The sequence below is a fragment of the Poecilia formosa genome, unplaced genomic scaffold (assembly GCF_000485575.1).
Source record: "Poecilia formosa unplaced genomic scaffold, Poecilia_formosa-5.1.2 Scaffold206, whole genome shotgun sequence".
Taxonomy (NCBI): Eukaryota; Metazoa; Chordata; class Actinopteri; order Cyprinodontiformes; family Poeciliidae; genus Poecilia; species Poecilia formosa.
The window spans coordinates 76,247-95,646 of NW_006800145.1; the positions used below are offsets into that span (position 1 = coordinate 76,247).

A 19,400-nucleotide genomic window follows, 5' to 3' on the forward strand; every position below is an offset into this window, starting at 1 on the left:
CAGAGGTTCCCAAACTGTGGGGCTCGCCCCCTAGAGGGGGCGCCAAAAAAAAAACACAAAACAAACAACTACAAAAACAAACAAACAAAAAAAAAACACGAACGCTGTCTGCGCTGGGGGTTTACCTTAGAATGGCCAACTCTCTGTTATTCCTATGTCAATTTGATACAGTGGGGCTACATTTCCCATATCTGTGTCCTCTGTCACTTTTATCAGCAGTTAAAACTGTTTAAAACGTGTCGTAACCTGTTTTTCCGAGCCGCCTTTAAAGGAGACCTGCTGCTGCTGTGCAGAGCTACGCAGGTGTGTATTAGAATCATGGCAGCAAACAGCAAAAACGCAAAGAACTTTTCACAGTTTTCCCCCAAACTAACCGAGCGAGTTGAGTGAACCTGTTGGATGCAGGTAAAGTTAGCTAAAGGATGACTAGCTAGCTAATATCAGTACATCGCCTTAAGCTTAACAAGTAGCCTGTAGGCTACCGATGTTGTTGTCTATGTCCAGCTTCGTACATTCATTTTACCCCTCCCCCACAAAAAGTCAGAGACAGGGAGTCTCCAGGGAGTCTCTAAGAATCCTCTTCACTCTCCCCTCCCCCTCCCCACACACACACGTCGTTCAACTAGACAGCTATTTGTAATCCATAGGGGGGGGGGGGGGCAGAAAATGTTTGGAAACCGCTGGGGGGGCCCAGGAGAAAAAGTTTGGGAACCACTGGCTTACATGAATATGTTTGTTTCTAAAAAAAAAATAAAACTTTAATGCTTTTTTTCATGCAGGTGACATGAGATTTGTAAAAAAAAAAAAAAAAAAAAAGAAGAAAAAAGAATGAAATAAGCACAGAAAACTTATTCATTCATTCATTTATAATTGATATGTGTACATTTTGACATAATTTGACCACTGTGCAAACTTTGAAAAGAAATGTCTCGTGCAAGCAAGGATGAGGAAAGTTAGCAGTCATAGTTCTTATGGTTCGATCAAAGGAATATTGAAACTGGCCAGCAATTTGCAGCATCCTCATTGGTCCGCTGCTCCCCCTTCCTCAAAGCTTCATGTCGGTACTTGGAGGTAATGAGCCATTCTATAGTATTCATGCTTGTTGGCTGTTGCTGGGAAATAGTTCAAGATAATGAAAGGCCACTGCAGCCAGCTGAGCGACCCCCTCACCCCCGTCCTCCACGCAAACCCCCCCACCTCGTCTTAGTTCCTGTGCATGCTCCAACTGACCCATCAATGAAAAGCCACTTTCTTCCCCATCTCTGGTGCATGGCTGTGCAGGAGAATGAGAGGGAGGTGTGGACGGACAATAGCAGTAACCCAGGCGCTGGCCGGACACACAATGTGAGGTCTCTGTGCACCAAGGGAACAGCTAACAGAGGGGCCATTCTCAAATGCTTCACCGATCCCACGCCAGCATTTCTCCTCACTTGAATTACGCAGCAAACACATGCATATTCACGTGCTGATCAGATCACCTCATCCGAAACACTCTGCTGAGTGGTTAGAATAGCAAGGGAGCATGTGAAGATGGACATATGTGGAAGGTGGATTAATTATCTTGTGATTACATAATGCTGTCAGCGAACGATTGGCTGATTGTCTAATCTGTGCTGATGGTGGTGTGGGGCACTATGCTGTTTTAGCTTCAAAAACAATCTGTCAATACACATATTAGTCTATTGCATGTTTGCAATATAATGCAAATTTTATTGGTTTTGTAACTCCTGGCCAGCAAGTAAAAACTTTTGGCATGTTTGTCTATAGATTTATGCGATGTTTAGTGTCTTTATGTGAAACCTAGAAACTAAGATTATTTCTGCCTCCTGTGAATTGGTATTTTTAATTTCCCTGACCTTTTGTTAAATGCTTTTGTTCGACTCTTCGCCTCTAACCTTTGTGTTTTGCTGTGGGAACATTATTATGTTGCTCTCAGAGGTAGCAAACCTTTTCATAGTCAAAACATCTGAAGCAGAAAAGTATGTTTAGATGCAAAGCGTGCGAAAAGTATTTACGGTGTCTCACTGTTTCCAAATTTTATGCTACAGCCTTATAAGAAAAGGCTATGAATACTTATGTAAATGTGATTTATTGGTTTTCTTGTTTTTAAAGAAATTCCCCAAACACTAAAAACAAATTTTCTACGTTATCATAAGTAGTCATGTGTAGAAATTGAAGGAACTGGGTTAACTCAATAAAATAAGGCTGTAACATAAGATGTGGAAAAATTGAAGCAGCGTAAATACTTTCCGGATGCACTGCATCTAGAAATATTGTTCTGCTTCAGATGTTTTCACTGTGAAAAAGGTTGCTACCTTCTGAGCGAAAAGTATTGGTGCTTCCACTGCTGGCAGTAAAACTGGTGCTCATAAAAGACTAGAAGTTACGACATTTAGAGGTTTGATCTCTTGAAGCAAGGCTGCATATTTTATGGCATTTTCTACCTACACCTGTATATCCAGTGTTTATAGTTTTACTCAAGCTGTAACTCTAATGTGAGTAATTCTCGCGTGCTTTTATGAAGCCGGCCCGTTGATTGTGTCATTTTCTGCTGGTTATTTCAGTAACTTTAAACCAAACGGCCTTGTTTTTTTAAGGGGAAGAGACAAAGTGGAGAGCAGGAAGGGAGGAAACCCAGCCTTCAGCGATTATGGTACACAAGCAAAAATGTCACACCCAAGAGGTGAGTCACCTCATGAGTCATCTACGTTAGATTCCAGTTCATTTCTGTGGAAGATGATGGTTCAACCTATCCATCATAAATATTTGCACTGTTAAAAATTGTTTCTTTGAACCAACTTTTAAAAAGTGCTCTTATTAGTTACAGCCACATTTATTAGCTTCGCTCAAGGTATAATTGTGATTTCAGAATTATTCAAAAATAGTTAGCAGTAACAAGCTGGAGTATTTTTTTTTTAAAGTCGGTTCTAAGAAACATTTTTTTTAGTGTGCTCTACCGCATGAAACGGCAGCCTGTGTGTCACTGAAAGAGAATAGAGGACACTCCCTACCCAATTCTCTCCTAGTTGAATGCACTGACTTGAGAAAAAAATAAAAGATGCTTTTTGGGTGTGACGTCAGAATGAGCAAGTGAATACATGTGATTTTCCTTCCCAATTTGAACCTTTTCTTTGAGTGCTTTGGAGTCACATTGTATTTGTATCTTTTACTTTGTATTCTAGTTTGCAGTAGCTTCCTTTTGCTTAGTCCCATTGATGCTGGGTACTATCGCAATATGTCCTTTTGTGAGTCATGTCCTGACACCCACATTTCTCATTGCATGGTGCAATTGACCATGAATATTAGTGCAACCAGAAATACTTCCTTGTAGCATTTTGGATTAATTTACTTGTCCTCCTTTCTGTGCACTGGCTATTTCTTCTTTATATCCCTCCAGATACAGTAAGTTTATGAATTGAATGTTGCTTTTGCTTCCAGTAATTCTTAATCTTCTGCTTTTGCTTGTCACTCTAGTTCAGACATTTCCAGTAAAACAATATCCCCATTTTATTAAGTATACAGGCTGCCCTAATTACGAACTTCGATGTATTTTACTGTGATTTTATATAGAGCAACGCAAGTTAGTGCATAGTTCTTCTCCATGCAGTCTACTTTGAGGACCACTTTTCAAACTCCTTTTGAAGTTCTTTTCTACAAGCTTGTACATCTAGGAATATCTTTTTTTTTTTTTTACCAATTTTTTCCCCTTGCAAGACATTTAAACACAGTCACGTTAGATGAAGATCTTCTGTTAACACAGCTTTTCATTTGTTGCCACAGTTGGATCAGGACAAATACACAGATAAAGTGGTACGTTTTTCTTTCAATCCTTTCATAGTTTGGTGAACTCCTTCATGAACCTTAAAAAATGCTTTCGTCCGGACATGAAGATATCATAACCTCGGCACCTAAAGGTGGAGCGATCCCATGGTGTTTTGAAGCGAATGAAAACCATTACGCGGCGTCAGTCATCACACCATAATACCACGAGCATGATTATTGACCGACTGTGAAGCGAAGGGATTTGTTGTGGCTGGCAGGTCAGATGTGCGTGAATCCGGGTGTACCAGCAGCCCTGTGACGGCAGGCTTTACTCAACGGAGGGCTGGTCTGCGCCGTCATCGTAGCTCATGTTTAATTAATGAGGAGGCAGCGGCCACGAGAAAAACTGGCTGCTTCTGGTTTCCAGACATAAATACAAAGCCGAGCCGGTCGGACAGAGAACCAGAGAGGCACAAAAGGAGAAGCGGAGCACTCTGAGGGGGACTTTTAAACAGAAGAAGACCAAGAGAGTCAGGTAAACAGCTGCTCCACGTACAGCACATTCACTCCGGTTATTGTTTACAAAGCGGGTCGCTGAAGGTGAGCGCGTTCATCCTCTAGAACCCAGGCTGCGTGTCGCTGGCAAATAACGGGAGATAATCTTGTTTACACGTTTTTACTGAATGTCAGCCAGGTGTTTGTGAGGATAAACACTGAAAAAAACAAAACAAAACAAAACAAAAAAAAAACCGCCGTACAAAGACAAACTGTACACAGGAGCGCCGCTCTGACCAACAACAACGTCCGACACACTGATGTGTGTTAAACAGAGCAAAAGTGGCTCTGGCTTTGAACGGAAACGGAGTTTTTCACCCTTATTTTTCCGCCTCGAGGCGCGTTTGTGTGTTGTCACGTCACCGTCGCTGCCCTATCTTTCAGATGAACTCTGTGAAGTGGTTCGCTTTGTTAAGAGCTGCTGCCACTTTGGCATCACAGCCTATAGACGTGGCAGGCTTTCACGACACACAGCTGTTGCGCGCAGCATAGAGGAAACATCTGATTTCAGCTGTCTTTGTTCTTGCAGGCGACGAGCGGCTCTCACTTCTTTATTCTGCTAGGAAAAGTTTCAGCTTCCCAGTTTGGTGCGCTTATATACAGTTTATAGAACTAGTGTTACGGTGACATCCTGAAAAACTAGTTAGAACAAAGAAAATAGTTTTCTTTGGTTGAAACTCCTGTCGCAATGTTTTGTTTTCATCGTTTAAAACTAAGTAATATATTTACAATTCTGGTCTTTGCTTTGGTCGAAATTCTGTGTATATCCACCTTATAAAGTCATGAATTTGTTTCAAGCTTCCTGGCATAAGTACATTTTCTCATCAGAAACTGATGAGGTGAAGGACGAGGTGACGTGATTATCTCATTCTTAGATTAGATTAGTCTTACAAAATAATTGAAATGAACTACAAGACATTTATCTTGTTGTAGTCAAACATAAGTTAATCAATTTTTTTATTAGAGTTTGGTTGAAAATACATTTTACAGCTACTTGCATTTTGTTTGGTAAGATTTTGTGATTTATCACAGTATGGATAAACTCTAATTGATGACATTTGCAAAGCAGAAAAATATGAACAGTGTGCTCACTTTTGAGCAGTTCTATGAACAGTTCTCACTTTTACTACATTCTTCCACTGTAGGGTCCATAAGAGCATTAATAAATCATAATATGTCCAAAAATCGTAGTGGTTCCTGTGTTCTGTTTTGTGACAAAAAACATGTGTTTGTTACCCTGTAATGGATTGGTGACGTGTCCAGCCAATAAAAATTGCCTTGTGTTCAATCACCCCTGGAGATAGACACCAGATAACATGGGGTCTTACAAGGATAAGTGGGTATAAGACAATGCCAGTAAAATTTGGTGTAGTCTCTTTTGTAAATTAGTAAATTAGATTTTTATAAGCAGTTTTTTCTGTGCCAAAAAAACCCCCTGACGTACATTTTTATAATCACTTTTATCAGTAGCACAATACATACCACAAAATATTGTGATCAAATTCTAAATCCACAGCACTCATCCCTACTTTTTTATGTAGAACAATAAAAAAAAACACATATTACTGGCACAGTTAAAAAAAAAAAGAAAAAAAAAACTTTTTCTCGTATTTGGACTGACTCCTTTTGTAGCTTAAGGATGAACATCAGGTTTACATGCAATAAAAAATTAAATGAGATTATTGTACAATGCTTATCCCCGTTCAGTCTTGTCAAATCTTTTACAGACGGATGAGTTCTGTATGTCCTTGTTCATCTGTATTTGGTTTGTGAGAAAATAATTACATCAGCGCACTTCAGTCTACAGTGACCACTGAATCAAATGTCAGCGTAGTTTAAAACCTGCCCAATTATCTTTTTGCGTCTTTTCATCTGAGGTTTTTAAAAATTGTTTTGTAAAAAAGCAAAACACAAACCAAACGTAAACCTCTGCTAATCTGTTTCTGAGCATAAAACAGCTCATGTTTCATTTTAATCTTAAGTATTTGGAAAAATAAAAAAAAAAGAAATACTTCTTTTTTATTCTCATGAGAAAAATTTTGTTAGAAAATCAGTCCTTCAAAGCTATTTGCAATTTTTATTTTATTTGAGTTTATTGTTATCTATGCAGGTACATGTCTGTGATAAACAGATGAATGAAAGAAGCAACATAATATTGCTATAAAACAGCTGATGGTTCAATATGAAAACCATGTTAACTGAAAGCATAAAATAAAAGCAGGAGATGTTAACAACACATACAACTTTTAAAAAACCCCACAAACAACAATTCAGTGCTTTTTCATTTTTATGATTCTGCTTTAGACTAAGTCAACATTCCCCGTCAGGGAGCCAACCGGTGTGGTGCGCTGCTGCACAGCTGTGAAGTGCACACGCGCGTTTGCGTGCTTCCACTTGATCCCTGCAGCATGGGAAAATCAGAGTTGGGAGAGAAATGAGGAATGTCTGACCCTTGGCATGCATTCGCAAGACTAAACTGCAAGTTTTTCATGTAGAGATGTAGAAATGTCTGTTTCCCTGCCCCTGGTCTCGTGGGGCTGAGAGAGGAAATGCAGATGTGTGCTCACACAGCTGGGAAGAGCTGTGTCTGCGGGTGAAAGCAGAGAGAGGAAACGGTTATGACGAGATACAGGAGCTCAGATGCAGTCATTTAACAGAGTTCCTGCTGAAGGGCAGTCCCGCTCTTTGAGAGTCCGCTGGCAGACTCGCTTCTCTGTAAACTGCCATTTCTAGGTCAGTGTTGGCAAACTCCCTTCCCTTCATCCTCTCCCCACCCCACCCCGTAGCCACCTGTCTAACCAAGGCCAGCCCACACAGTAATCTGTGGTGAGAGGGTAAAGCATGGAGTGGCGACATGTGGTGACTGTATTAACCAGCCATGGAATTACAAGCAACCAGGACAATCTGTCAGAGTAATGTGTGCGAGAGGCTCAGAGATGGTTTGTGTTGAATATTGATCGCCTTACATGACATCACATGAGATCGTGATGTAGAGAAAAATTCCTTTACATGTATAGCACAGTGAGAACTCCACAGAGATATTGAATCGTTGAAGCTTGTTTAGCACAAAATGCATGAAAACTGCAGCAATAGTGTTTTAGCTCTATATATAAAATGCTGAAATGTTAGGAATGGAATAAATGCACTGCTGTACTTCTGTGTTTCAAAGTCACATGAGGGGAGATGTATTGCTTTTAATTTTCCAGAAATACTCTTTATTTAATTGGCAAGGAAATTAGCTGGCTGTTTGGTAAACAGAAAATAAATGAAGCGTAATTGCTTGAATCCTTTTCATTTTTAAAATATACAGTATTGTAGGAATTATTGTTTATGCACGGAATTCATTTCTGATTGCCCTATAAGCCTGCAGGATGTTTAAAGTGAAATTAGAGCCAACGTCATATGCTGACTCCAGCATATGATTGGGTTTAGCCCATATCTCCCTGAGGGGACAGCAGTCAACCAAAACTCTATTTCCAGTAAACTTGTGCATGTCCTCCATAAACAGACGTCACAGTCTAATTTTGACTGTGATTTTCATATATGTTTTCCTGAAGTCCTGGCTTGTGGTTTCCTCTTTCTTTGTTAGTCAGATGACGTCTGCGGACTCTTCTGCTGAGGGAGTTGGAAATCAGTCACGATGGCTGTCTTGCGTTTGCATTTGCAGTGATCGTATTTACAGGCGCCCTTGTGGCTGTGAAAATTGACATAGCCTGAATCCGTATATTGTTCCATGATGGTTCAGAAATTGATGAAATTTGGTAAGACTTTGTGGCGCCTTGAGCAAATTTTAATTTGTAGTCCCACTTGAAGTTTAGTTCAAATGCTAACAGATCCCTCTGACATTAACGTCTCTTGTTTGATCATTGGCACACTGTGCCTCCAACAGTACTTGTTTTATACTTGACTAGCAAGTCAACAACAGATCCTTTAATTTATCTGTGCGAAGAGCTAAAATGTAAAAGGTATGAAATAAATATAGCTAAAATTTGATAGAAAACTGTCGTGAAAATGGGTTTCAAAATTATTCTTTAACAGATATATTTTATGAGTCAGGTCATATGTTTCTGTTTGTGGATTTCTTGAATCAGTTTGTGCTTTAAATGCACATTAAATGATGTACATTTAGAGCCATATTTAGACTAGAAGAAATATATTTTGATTAGAATTTAACTCTTAGATCTATTGTATATCAATATATTTATGAATGTAATAATGTAACGGTAAACATTTTGGTCAAAATCATCAAATAGAATATAATTCTCTGTTATTTTTTGTATCAGCTTTTAAAGAGGTACATCTTTAAACCAATAAACTTAATTCTATTCTATTCTATTCTATTCTATTCTATTCTATTCTATTCTATTCTATTCTTTGTGCATTTTCTACTTACTGCTCACTGGGGTAACATTTAGGGATCTTTGTGTACACATACAAGCAGACAAAGCAGGATTATTTCGAAGAATTAATCAAACCATTTCACAATGCTTCCTTATCATGTAGGAGATGGTTTACTGTTAATCTTTGATTAAAGACTCTAAATGTTGGTGCTGCGTAAACATCTCTATTATGTTTTCAGTCAAATGTCCTCGAGTTGTTTTTACACGCAGCTGTCCATACATTCACAGCAAAGAGCCTTGTGCTGAAGCGACAAGGTCGGCTTTGTGCGCTTTCTTCACCGGGGACTTTGCCATTTCTCTGTCTGAGAAATTCAGGAGGCTGTAATAAGAAATGCGTCTCTTTTGTGTACACTCTGTTCTCTGACAGAAATAACACGGTTCTCCAAAGACCTTCTAATTTGGCCTCACGCTTAATAAACAATAATACAGAGCCAGGGGACAAAGCAATGTAAACATGTCACAAAATGAAGACTCTAAATTAAGTTAATGATGGTAATAAACTGTGCTGTAAATGTGGGTCATGGTAAGTTGACTGCCAACTAACAGCACGGGTCGCCTGTTCAATAGGCTTTTGTAGTCGTGGCTTGATAAACAGCTCAGCGCAACTCCAAATCAGGCCGAATTATGTGTTGAACCTACAGGTGAAAATATTTTAAGGATTTAACAACAGTAAACAACAAACTCTTTGGTTCCAGTTTCAACAGGTTTTTAGATGCCCTCACCTCAATTTAGGTCTTAGTATACAGCACTGATGGACTCATTTGTAGAAACAACATAAGCATCAACATCGCTATTGTTTAACAGTTCATCTCTCTTGTCGTTTTTTTGATAACGAACTTCCATGACTGAGGTTGAAAGGCATCCTTGCCATCACCCTAATCTGTAGCTCCGTCCACAGACTCCAGTCGGGATTCTGGCCAGTTAAAATAAAAGATTATTTTGACTCGTAATCTACCAGGGATATGAGTAATTACGGACTTACCTCCATATCTTAGTAGCATACTGTGAGACAGGGCTCAACCAGACATAACTCAGATGTTGTGACTACTACTAACCCTGTTTTGTATTTGTCTCCTCCAGACTCAACCGAAGAGGAGTTTAGACGGCATGCAAAGTTGTGAAATTTCCTCAGACAGCACTGATGATCCTCTTAGTAGCGGCTTTCGCCCTCATCGACAGCCTCGAATAGTAGTAATCGGTGCTGGCTTGGCCGGCCTTGCTGCAACAAGGGTCCTACTGAAAAACGGATTCACGGATGTCACCGTCCTAGAAGCATCAGACCACATCGGTGGGCGAGTTCAGAGTGTTAAGAACGGTGAGATCATGTGTTGCCGTTTGTTTAGCCAAATGTTCTTGCTTTGAAAGCTTTCTTTTAAATGTAGGGCACAAGTCGGTCAGTGGGGCGCTGGCTATTTTACCTGGTCGTCAAGTATAGTTTAAAAATGCTAAATGTTTTCATTTTAGATCCATCGGCGATGTTCAAATCTGGTCTTAAAGTGCCAAAGCCCTCAATCTTTATGTTTCCTTCCTGAAATTAAATGAATGGCTCATTAGTAGAAGTCAGTGATAAGGTGAGCAGCTGTTTGACACAGGTGTGATGGAGCTTTATTACACCCAAAACAAGCTGGAAGAACCGGAACTGGACAGCACTGCGTGCAGTTCCGGTGCTGATGTAAAGAATACATTAATGAATTTAAAAACTGTATTTACCATGTAGTAAATCTATTATGTTATTGAACTTGACTTTCTAATTCCCTGATTGAAGTGGAGCTACTCAGACTTTATACGCAGTGCTGTTCATTCAGACATTAGTAACTACATCTGAGTAAATCAGAACAACCACCAAACAGAGCTAATGTATTTCAGTAATCCAATTCAAATGTTATTTATTTATTTATTTATTTATTTATTATTTTTCTTGCAGGAGAAGCAACTTTGGAACTTGGAGCTACCTGGATTCATGGTGCCAACGGGAACCCAGTGTACCACCTGGCAGAGGAAAATGGGCTGCTGGAGCACACCACAGACGGAGAGAGGAGTGTGGGACGGATCAGCCTGTACACCAAGAACGGTGTGGCTCACTACCAGACCAACGTGGGCAAAAGGATCCCCAAAGACCTGGTGGAGGAGTTCAGTGACCTGTACAATCAGGTGAGACTACACAGAGATGGATAGGTGCACATCTGAATTCATATTACCATGTACAGATTGTGCTACGCATGGTTCAGCCTGTAAAGCAACAGAAAAAAACTATGTGTGCTAATCTCACAAAGACCATTCTGCAGGCAGTCACAGCACAGTAAGCAGGTTGTACAAGGTCACAGTTACTTTTTAAAGTAGGTTGCTGTGCTGTAAAAATTTAAACTCTAACCCTTTGCTTAAGATTCAGAAGGGGAAATTTCCACAGATGCTAATTGTGGGAGTTTGGCGAAAAAAAGGTGCAATAGTAAAAACCTAAAAATGTTAATATAGTCATGTGCTAGGAAGCAAGGAAATGTTAATACATAAAACGAAGAGGAGCTGTGATACTCACATGATTTATTTTATGGTTGTATATCATCACTCTTTATCCAGTTAATTCAATAGAGATATGAAAAACATAATAATAATAATAATAATAATAATAATAATAATATGCATCCTGGAAGCAAGATGTCATGCGTCTGATAGTTCAGGATATCTCCTGGTTGTTCACATAACGTATACATTTCTGTGACAAGATCTCAGTCTTTTAGGACAGAATCACTTCATTTGTTAACAAAGTGTTTATTATTATGTGTTCACTAAAGCAGCTCTGAGCAGAGTGAACTGGTGGGGGCAACACTGCAGTAGTGGCCTCAACATTCAGACCGATAATATCTTTGAACACAGTTTTGATGGTTATATCCACGTTGGTTGTAACTTTCCATCCACTTTACTAGGCACAGCACTCAATATGAATATTTTACCTCCGTACGTCTGATGTATTCTGAAAGTGAGTAATGCAGGTTATTCTTTCCAAGAAATCCAGCTTCATTAACTGGAAGTTGAAACATTGTGACGTGACACTGGGATTGTTTTTCCTTGAAATATGTTGAAGCATAACTGATTGCTGTTCATGAGAAAGGTGCGTTTAGTGATACAAACAAGCTTTTTTTAAGAGCCAGTAGCTGTGATTTCTCAGGACTCCTGTCAACATTTTAAAACGACACTGCATGACACGACCTAATTACTTCTTTTAAAACAGAGAAAATTGACAATCATCCTCACTTCTGTGAAAATAGCATACCATGTTGGTTTTTACAGTTAATAATAACGTCATCTATACCCTTTATTTGTTCTATTTCCTTAAAAGGAAACCTTGGTGTACTGTAACCCAGGTAACCAGATCATATTATTATATACTGTATGTATATATATATATATATATTTATATATTTACATTTTTTTGTCTTTTACATTTTGGCATAATTGAGATGCGTTTCTGACTCAAGTAAAGCTTCCACTGACTGACTTTCTTCCTTTACATTCCTCCTCTCTCTCTTGTCGTGAATGGCTGATTCCTCCCTCCTTTAGGTATATGAGCTGACTCAGGAGTTCTTCCAGAACGGGAAACCAGTTTGTGCTGAGAGCCAGAACAGCGTCGGCGTTTTTACTCGAGACTTGGTGCGCAAGAGGATTATGGAGGACCTTGAGGATTCTGAAAGCACCAAGAAGCTCAAACTCTCGATGCTTCAACAGTACCTCAAGGTATGTTTGGGTTCTTCACATCCAATCTGTGGATTCTGACAGTGAAAAAAAAAAATATTCAAACTGTTTTTAATATGTTTTTACAAATAAAAAATGTATTAAATAGTTTGGTTTGCATTTGTGCTCTGATACCCTTTAATAAACAATTAAATAAATGCCCTTCAGTTTACCGTGTTCCCCTGTTTTAGCTTTTTTGGTCACAATTAAATATTTCTAATCAGACAAAGATATTTTGATTAAACACAAACATCTATTTTCAAATGATGCTGGAGAACATAAACAACATTTTGTTTGTCCCCATTGTTAGACGATGTTGTATTATGTGAAGTTGGTTAAAACATCTCAAAATGAAACATTTTATGCCCCAGTCTAAAGAACTAAAAGAACAGATGAGGAAGGGTTTCAGGGACTCAACCAGGAGGTCACAAACAAATCCAGGACCTCATCTAAAGCCCTGGTCTCCATTAAAGTAAGAGTTCACCTTTAAGAACCAACTGTGCACAATGACATCATTGGGAGAGTTGAAAAAGAGCTGACCAAAATTAACACAAATGACTGAAATGCATCTTGATGATCCTCAAGATGTTTGGAAAATATTAAAATTCCTAAATGAAAATAACATTTTGATATTAGACCAGTTTGGTTTGGTAGGATTTATTTGTTTTTTTTTTCCTTAATGAATGAAAGCATCATTTGAAAACTCCTTTTTGTATTCACCCAGATTATATGTGCCTGATATTAACATTTGATGATGATCTGAAAAAAAATAAATACATCAATAAAATTAGCGTGACAAACAAGCAAGATAGAAGAAATCTGTAAGGTGATAAGTACATTTTCATAGTACTGAATGTTTGCCTTTTGCAGGCAAAATAGTAGTTTTGTTGTAAATCACAACAGCGTGAGAGTTCTGACATGTTTGAAACGATTCCTCTAGGCTATTTTCTGCTGGGGTAACAACTTAATTTCTTTTCAGTCTTGTTGCGAAAGGGACTTGATGTTTACACGAGTGATATCATATGATGATGTCTTTCTTTAAGGTGGAGAGCTGTGAGAGCAGCTCTCCCAGCATGGATGAGGTGTCTTTGAGTGAGTTCGGAGAGTGGACAGAGATCCCTGGCGCACATTATGTCATTCCTGAAGGCTTCATGAAGATTGTGGACCTCCTGGCCCAGGACATCCCGACACGCACCATCTGCCTTTGCAAACCGGTCCGCTGCATCCACTGGAATTACTCAGCCCAGCATCGAGAAGTCATCGGCAAAGGCAGCCATGTCAAGATGGAGGACAACCACAACGACAACAACCACCAACGTAACGAGGACCCCCTGATCCTGGGTCAGCCCATTTTGGTGGAGTGCGAGGATGAGGAGTGGATCCCAGCAGACCACGTCATCGTGACGACTTCCCTCGGCGTGCTGAAGCAGAACCACGAGGCCATGTTCTCTCCTTCTCTTCCCGAAGACAAGGTGCTCGCCATCGAGAAGCTGGGCATCAGCACCACTGACAAGATTTTCCTAGAGTTTGAGGAGCCCTTCTGGAGCCCAGAGTGCAACAGCATCCAGTTCGTGTGGGAGGATGAAGCTCAGCTCGAACAGCTGGCCTACCCCGAAGATTTGTGGTACAAGAAAATCTGCAGCTTCGACGTCCTCTACCCGCCAGAGCGCTACGGCTACATGCTAAGCGGCTGGATCTGTGGCCAAGAGGCGCTGCACATGGAGCGCTGCGATGACGAGACAGTGGCTGAAACCTGCACCGAGCTGCTGAGGCGCTTCACAGGTCAGGACACACACATGCAAGCACAGGGAACCGGTCATCTGTTTCCTCACTTCATGAGCCTTCTCTAGATAGACAATCTTTCAGTGAAAGCGATCGTCTGGAAAAAGCCTTGGATGACTAAGAGTGAGAATCTTTACGAAGTGAGTCGTGAGTGGGTCATTATCTGGGAGTTGTTACGGCATAACTGATCCTGTGATATAATTTGCTTTCCTAGAAAACCAAAAGTTTTACAAAGGAATCAGCTGAATGACTCAGCTGTACTACACCCTGAGGAAGTATGTTGCTTCGTTACATTTTGTCACACTACATCCACAAGCTTTAACCTATTTTAATGTGATTCCGTATGATCGACGAATAAGGCAGAGGAAGAAAACAAACACACGGTGTCAGCATTTTTCACAGCTAAACAGCATAAAAAATAAAATCCTGTCTTTCGTATGGGACAACTGCAGATAGAGAGCAATAATAAAATCAAAGCAGCCAAAAGTCCCGGCAGTAACTGGAGAAATCATGGAGGTCCACAGCTCAGATGGGAGAGTCTGTTTCTCAAAAGAACCTCTGTAATGATCACAGACGCAGAACTGAACACTGAGTATGGATCACCGAGTAGATAAGACAAGCCTTGCTCACATTTTTAGAGGGTGAACAACTCAGGGAACAGTAGCGTAAGGGCTCCAACGTGATTGCAACAGAACATGTAACCTGTTCTCTGGGCTGATTTACTGTGTGCTGAATGGCAGTAGGTCAGGAAGGAAGTACAGAACACACACAAGTCTGACTTCTTCCTCTGAACTAGGTCACAGTCCAAGTACAGAGGCTGTATGTGTCACTTCATGCTGAGGTCAGTGCACTTCCTATTTATGTGTAATGTGAATTACACAAAAGTCATTCTCACACACACACACATGCACAGAAAAATGGACTTTATAATGCATCAAGTACAAAGCCACACATGCTCACTCACGCACACACACCTACACACACACTCTCCTCAATTAGGTCAGTGTGTTTTTACTTATGCAGCTGTAGTTTAATTACATATATCCTCACAGGTGAGCCTCTGTTTGCACTCAAAGTTCTAAGCAAACGACTTCGACTCGTTGAACTTTATCTTTCTTTGCCCACAGTGGTTTGATCATGTGATATGCTGGCATATAAGCGACAATATGGCTACAGCTTTTTACGTCACTTTTTTGTTTTTCTCATCTGACTTGTCTGTGTCAAAATAGAAGATTACAGCATCAATCCCCCTTATATAACCTGATTTTAGATTAAGTAGCCAAAAACTGTACTCAACTAACTTCAGTAGAAGAAAAAGAACTAACACAAAACATCAGCAGAAAAGTATAAGGGTACTTGGGTATTACTGTGTAATCTGATTTAATTAGTTAAAATAATGTAATTATACAGAAATAATTCAAATGTGCTTGGTACTTAATTATAATAAACAAATAAGAAAATATAAATAACATCATCATAAGAGAAAAAAGGGGCAACAAAACCATAAACTCAGCATATAGAAAATAACATGAAACTTTTTTACAAACCTTAAGTCTCTCACATTCATGTGTTTTCTTGCTATATTTCGTGCTTTACTTTGCGCACCACAATTTAAGAATTCAAATACATAGCAAATACACTTCATTTTAGTGATTAAACTGTTTTTCTTGTACTTGCGTTCATCCCTTTTACTGATCTGTAGCTTGACTACAGTTAATGATTCAGCACAATGTCATAGTGAGTCATATGCTGACAAGCCCATGATAGTAAACATGCGTATATCTATGCGTATATCTACACATGCAGTCATATGATAGATTAGCAGAATCTATGCCGTCGTAACAGTCGTGTCCTAATTTCTTCATCACCTATCAGAGCAACAAACCTCGGGCCTCACTGCAGCTTCCTCTGTGTCAGCATTGATTTTATTTATCACTATCGATTTGATAGTGATAGTGATAGTGATTGAAGTGTAAGATATAAGATCTTACACTTAATCACCATGCATATACCCTTTGTACATTTGAACTGAGTCTGACCTGTCCCAAAACACCACCTGTTTGAGTTTCACGGAAAGCAAACTATATTTAATTTGAACATTCAGTAGTACATATGCTGACCTTTTCCCTTCATGTTGTCTGTTGATAGGGAATCCTGACATTCCAAAGCCCAAGCGTATCCTGCGCTCATCTTGGGGCAGCAACCCCTACATCCGAGGCTCCTACTCCTTCACCAGGGTCGGGTCCAGTGGACAAGACTGTGAAAGGCTGGCCATGCCGCTGCCTTATGCCAACAGCACAAAGGCTCCGGTAAGACAACTGCACAAAGTACATCTCATGTTTTTCTTATTTGCCATGCACTCAAAACAAATCTTTTTGTCAGAGGACTCATAATCTAAAAACATTTGACCCGTTTCGTCACTTTGAAACCTTCAGCGTGTTTAATTGAAATTTTATGTGACAGGCCAACACAAAGTATTAAATAACGTTGTGAAGTGGAGAAAACACGTCATTTTCAAAGGTTTCTTACTGAGAAATAAGAGTGCTTCACGTTTTCCCCGCTAAATAAATTCTCATGCAATCGATTGCCTTCAGAAGTCTAAATAATACAGAATGTTAACCTGTAATTTAATCTCAGTCTCAGTCCAGTTGTTGTGTGAAGGCCTAGATGCTTATTAGAGAACATCAGTGGACAAACAGCGTCATGAAGATGAAGAAACAGCAAACAGATCAAGGAGAAGTGGAGATGACAACAACTAAATTGACAGACCAGGCAAAGAGACTCTTAATCAGGGGGCACCTCTGGAGGAGCTTCAGAGATCCACAGCTCAAGTCTAATATCTTTTTTTTGATTGAACAACTATTAGCTATGCACTCCAGAAATCTGGCCTTTATGGAAGAGTGGCAATTAACAAAGACATTAGTGAAAGAAAGAAAGACTTTAATGTTTAATGTTGTCAAACCATCTGCAGGTGTGACAGCAGCAAAATGTAGTTCAGCTAATATTGATTCAGGAACACTGCGAAACTGAACACCAATTAAACACCAGCTGGAAATGCACACCACACCATTCAGTTTTTTATTTATATCATTTTGCACCACTGGGGTTTGCAAAACAAAATGGTTGTAAAATACATAGAAAAGGAAGGAGTAGGAGCCTCGGATGTAGGGGTTGCTGCCCCAAGATGAGCGCAGGATACGCGATTGTAATGTATCAAGATGTGGAAAAGTTAATGTTCAGCTCCGTAAAGTTCAGATAGAGTCATCCTAAACTGGGTAAATATATGCATAGATCTAATATATCTTTACGTAGAGATCAGCAACCGTCACACCGCCACACATTTAGAGCAAATGCTGTCAGAGAGCAAATGCTGATTGTTACCCACTAGGCTGCAGCATGAAACCTGATGATTCTGGGTGAAGAGGAAGAGGAGCTAGAGATTGGTGGGGAGTTCTTCGTGTACATTTGACACTCCTGCAGGAACAGCATGACCTCTCTCAGCTGAGGGAGTCCTTCAGGCCAGCCAGGCTAAAAATCACACTCAGGTCAGCACTTCAACAAGTGAACCTCCAACGAGCGAAAGAGAGATAGAAGACGGTGCCTCTGGGAAGGCCAAAATCACGTCTATATGATACTGACATCTGGATTTGTTCTCTAACATGTTTTCCCTTTTGTCTCTCCCCTCCCCCGCTTTCCTCTGCTCCTTTCTTAGCTGCTGCAGGTCCTGTTTGCAGGAGAGGCCACCCACAGAAAGTACTATTCCACAACACATGGTGCTTTGCTCTCAGGGCAGAGAGAGGCCACCCGCTTGATGGAGGTGTACCATGACCACAAAGCCTAATACAATCTATATAAAGATATTGAGACTCAAACTAGTGAAAAAAGTTACAAACCATTGACTTAAAGCTTTCTGTCTTAACGATTAGGTTCCATGTGTAAGCATAGCTCGGGCATTATTACACTGATAAATGAGTATTTTTCACGTACTGTAGGTTTTAAATCAGCTTAATTTTGTTTTAAATGTTTTGTTTAAACAGTTATCAACGGTGCTGTAATTTCTTGTCTTGGCCATTCTTTCATGATGCTGTTACTGTTTGAGGCATTTCAAACTGCTTTAAATTTTTTTCTAAATCAGGAATTTCATGTTCTTAACAGCGACATCTTTAATTTACCTTTTTATAAGTGCCTTCTGTATTTAATATCATGTTTCTTCGAAAATAATGGAAATAATTAACAAAAAAAGTGCAAATTTTAACAAAATAAAAGTTCTATGATCATTCTTCAGCTTCACAGCTTTTTATATGAAACTGTCTCTGCTTACCGATTAGCTGTCAAATAAAACACCCAAAACATCAAAAAAAGGTGTTTTAATTGACCGAAAAAAGAAAAAAAACCTTAACAAATACCAGTGGTTTTTCTAGAAATAATAAAATCACCTGAGTGCATTAAACATTAATACGACACTTTGTTGCTGTATTTTAAGTTCCACTGAAACTCTCAAAGGAGTTTTACAACGTTCAGCATTTTGCCTGAGATTACTAAATCGGTCAGATTAGAGGATTGTGTGGATGAGTGTAAGCTGACACTTTGTTTTGTGTCGGCTGTGCACTCTCCTCCTCTATTCAGACAGGGAGAAAAGGAGAGGAGAACCCTGGGACAAAGTTCTGGCATGAGTCCTGCTCCGGCAGAGGAACACGTGAGGCTGCAGAGGAATTAACAATTCAGCTGCAGCTTCACCATCACCAGGCGGTCAAGTCTCCTGGCTTAATAAAGTTAAAAGACACAGTTTTAACAGCTTCGCTCAACAATGTCAGCTGAAAAAAAATAAATAAATAAAAAATCACACATATCTGGGCCTAAAATGATATGTATTTTATACTTAGTGAAACCTAAATGATAAATTTCTCTTGGTTAGTTTTTGTCTGAAAGGAGTGAGTATTATTCTATATTTTTTAAAACTTTGACACAACTAGATATTTTTCAAGACTTTGTTGTATTAAGATAAAAGTCAAGGAAAGTGAACATCTGTGGAATACGCCAACTTTTTGAAAGTAGCAAAGCTTAAGAGAAAGTGAACTTCTTCACATTTATGCATTTAACATATTAAAATAAGGATTTTTGTTTTTTGGCTCTTTGTTTGGTGGTGAAGCAACAGGAAAGCAGATTGTGAGAAAT

The 19,400-nt window shown here is 39.5% G+C and overlaps 1 protein-coding gene across 2 annotated transcripts; it reads left to right on the top strand.

Annotated features, from left to right (window-relative positions):
- Positions 1 to 4,185: 4,185 nt before the first annotated feature.
- smox (spermine oxidase) lies at positions 4,186 to 18,505 on the top strand. Of its 2 annotated transcripts, none has more exons than XM_007567248.2 (7): positions 4,186 to 4,297; positions 9,798 to 10,032; positions 10,642 to 10,868; positions 12,273 to 12,446; positions 13,487 to 14,225; positions 16,374 to 16,534; positions 17,938 to 18,505. In XM_007567248.2, exons 2-7 carry the CDS (start codon positions 9,825 to 9,827, stop codon positions 18,064 to 18,066), a joined length of 1,638 nt encoding a protein of 545 aa, XP_007567310.1. In that variant the 5' UTR covers positions 4,186 to 4,297; positions 9,798 to 9,824; the 3' UTR covers positions 18,067 to 18,505. The 2 variants fall into 2 exon arrangements, with proteins under 2 accessions (XP_007567310.1, XP_016534752.1); XM_016679266.1 differs by having other exon boundaries at positions 17,947 to 18,505.
- Positions 18,506 to 19,400: the final 895 nt, after the last annotated feature.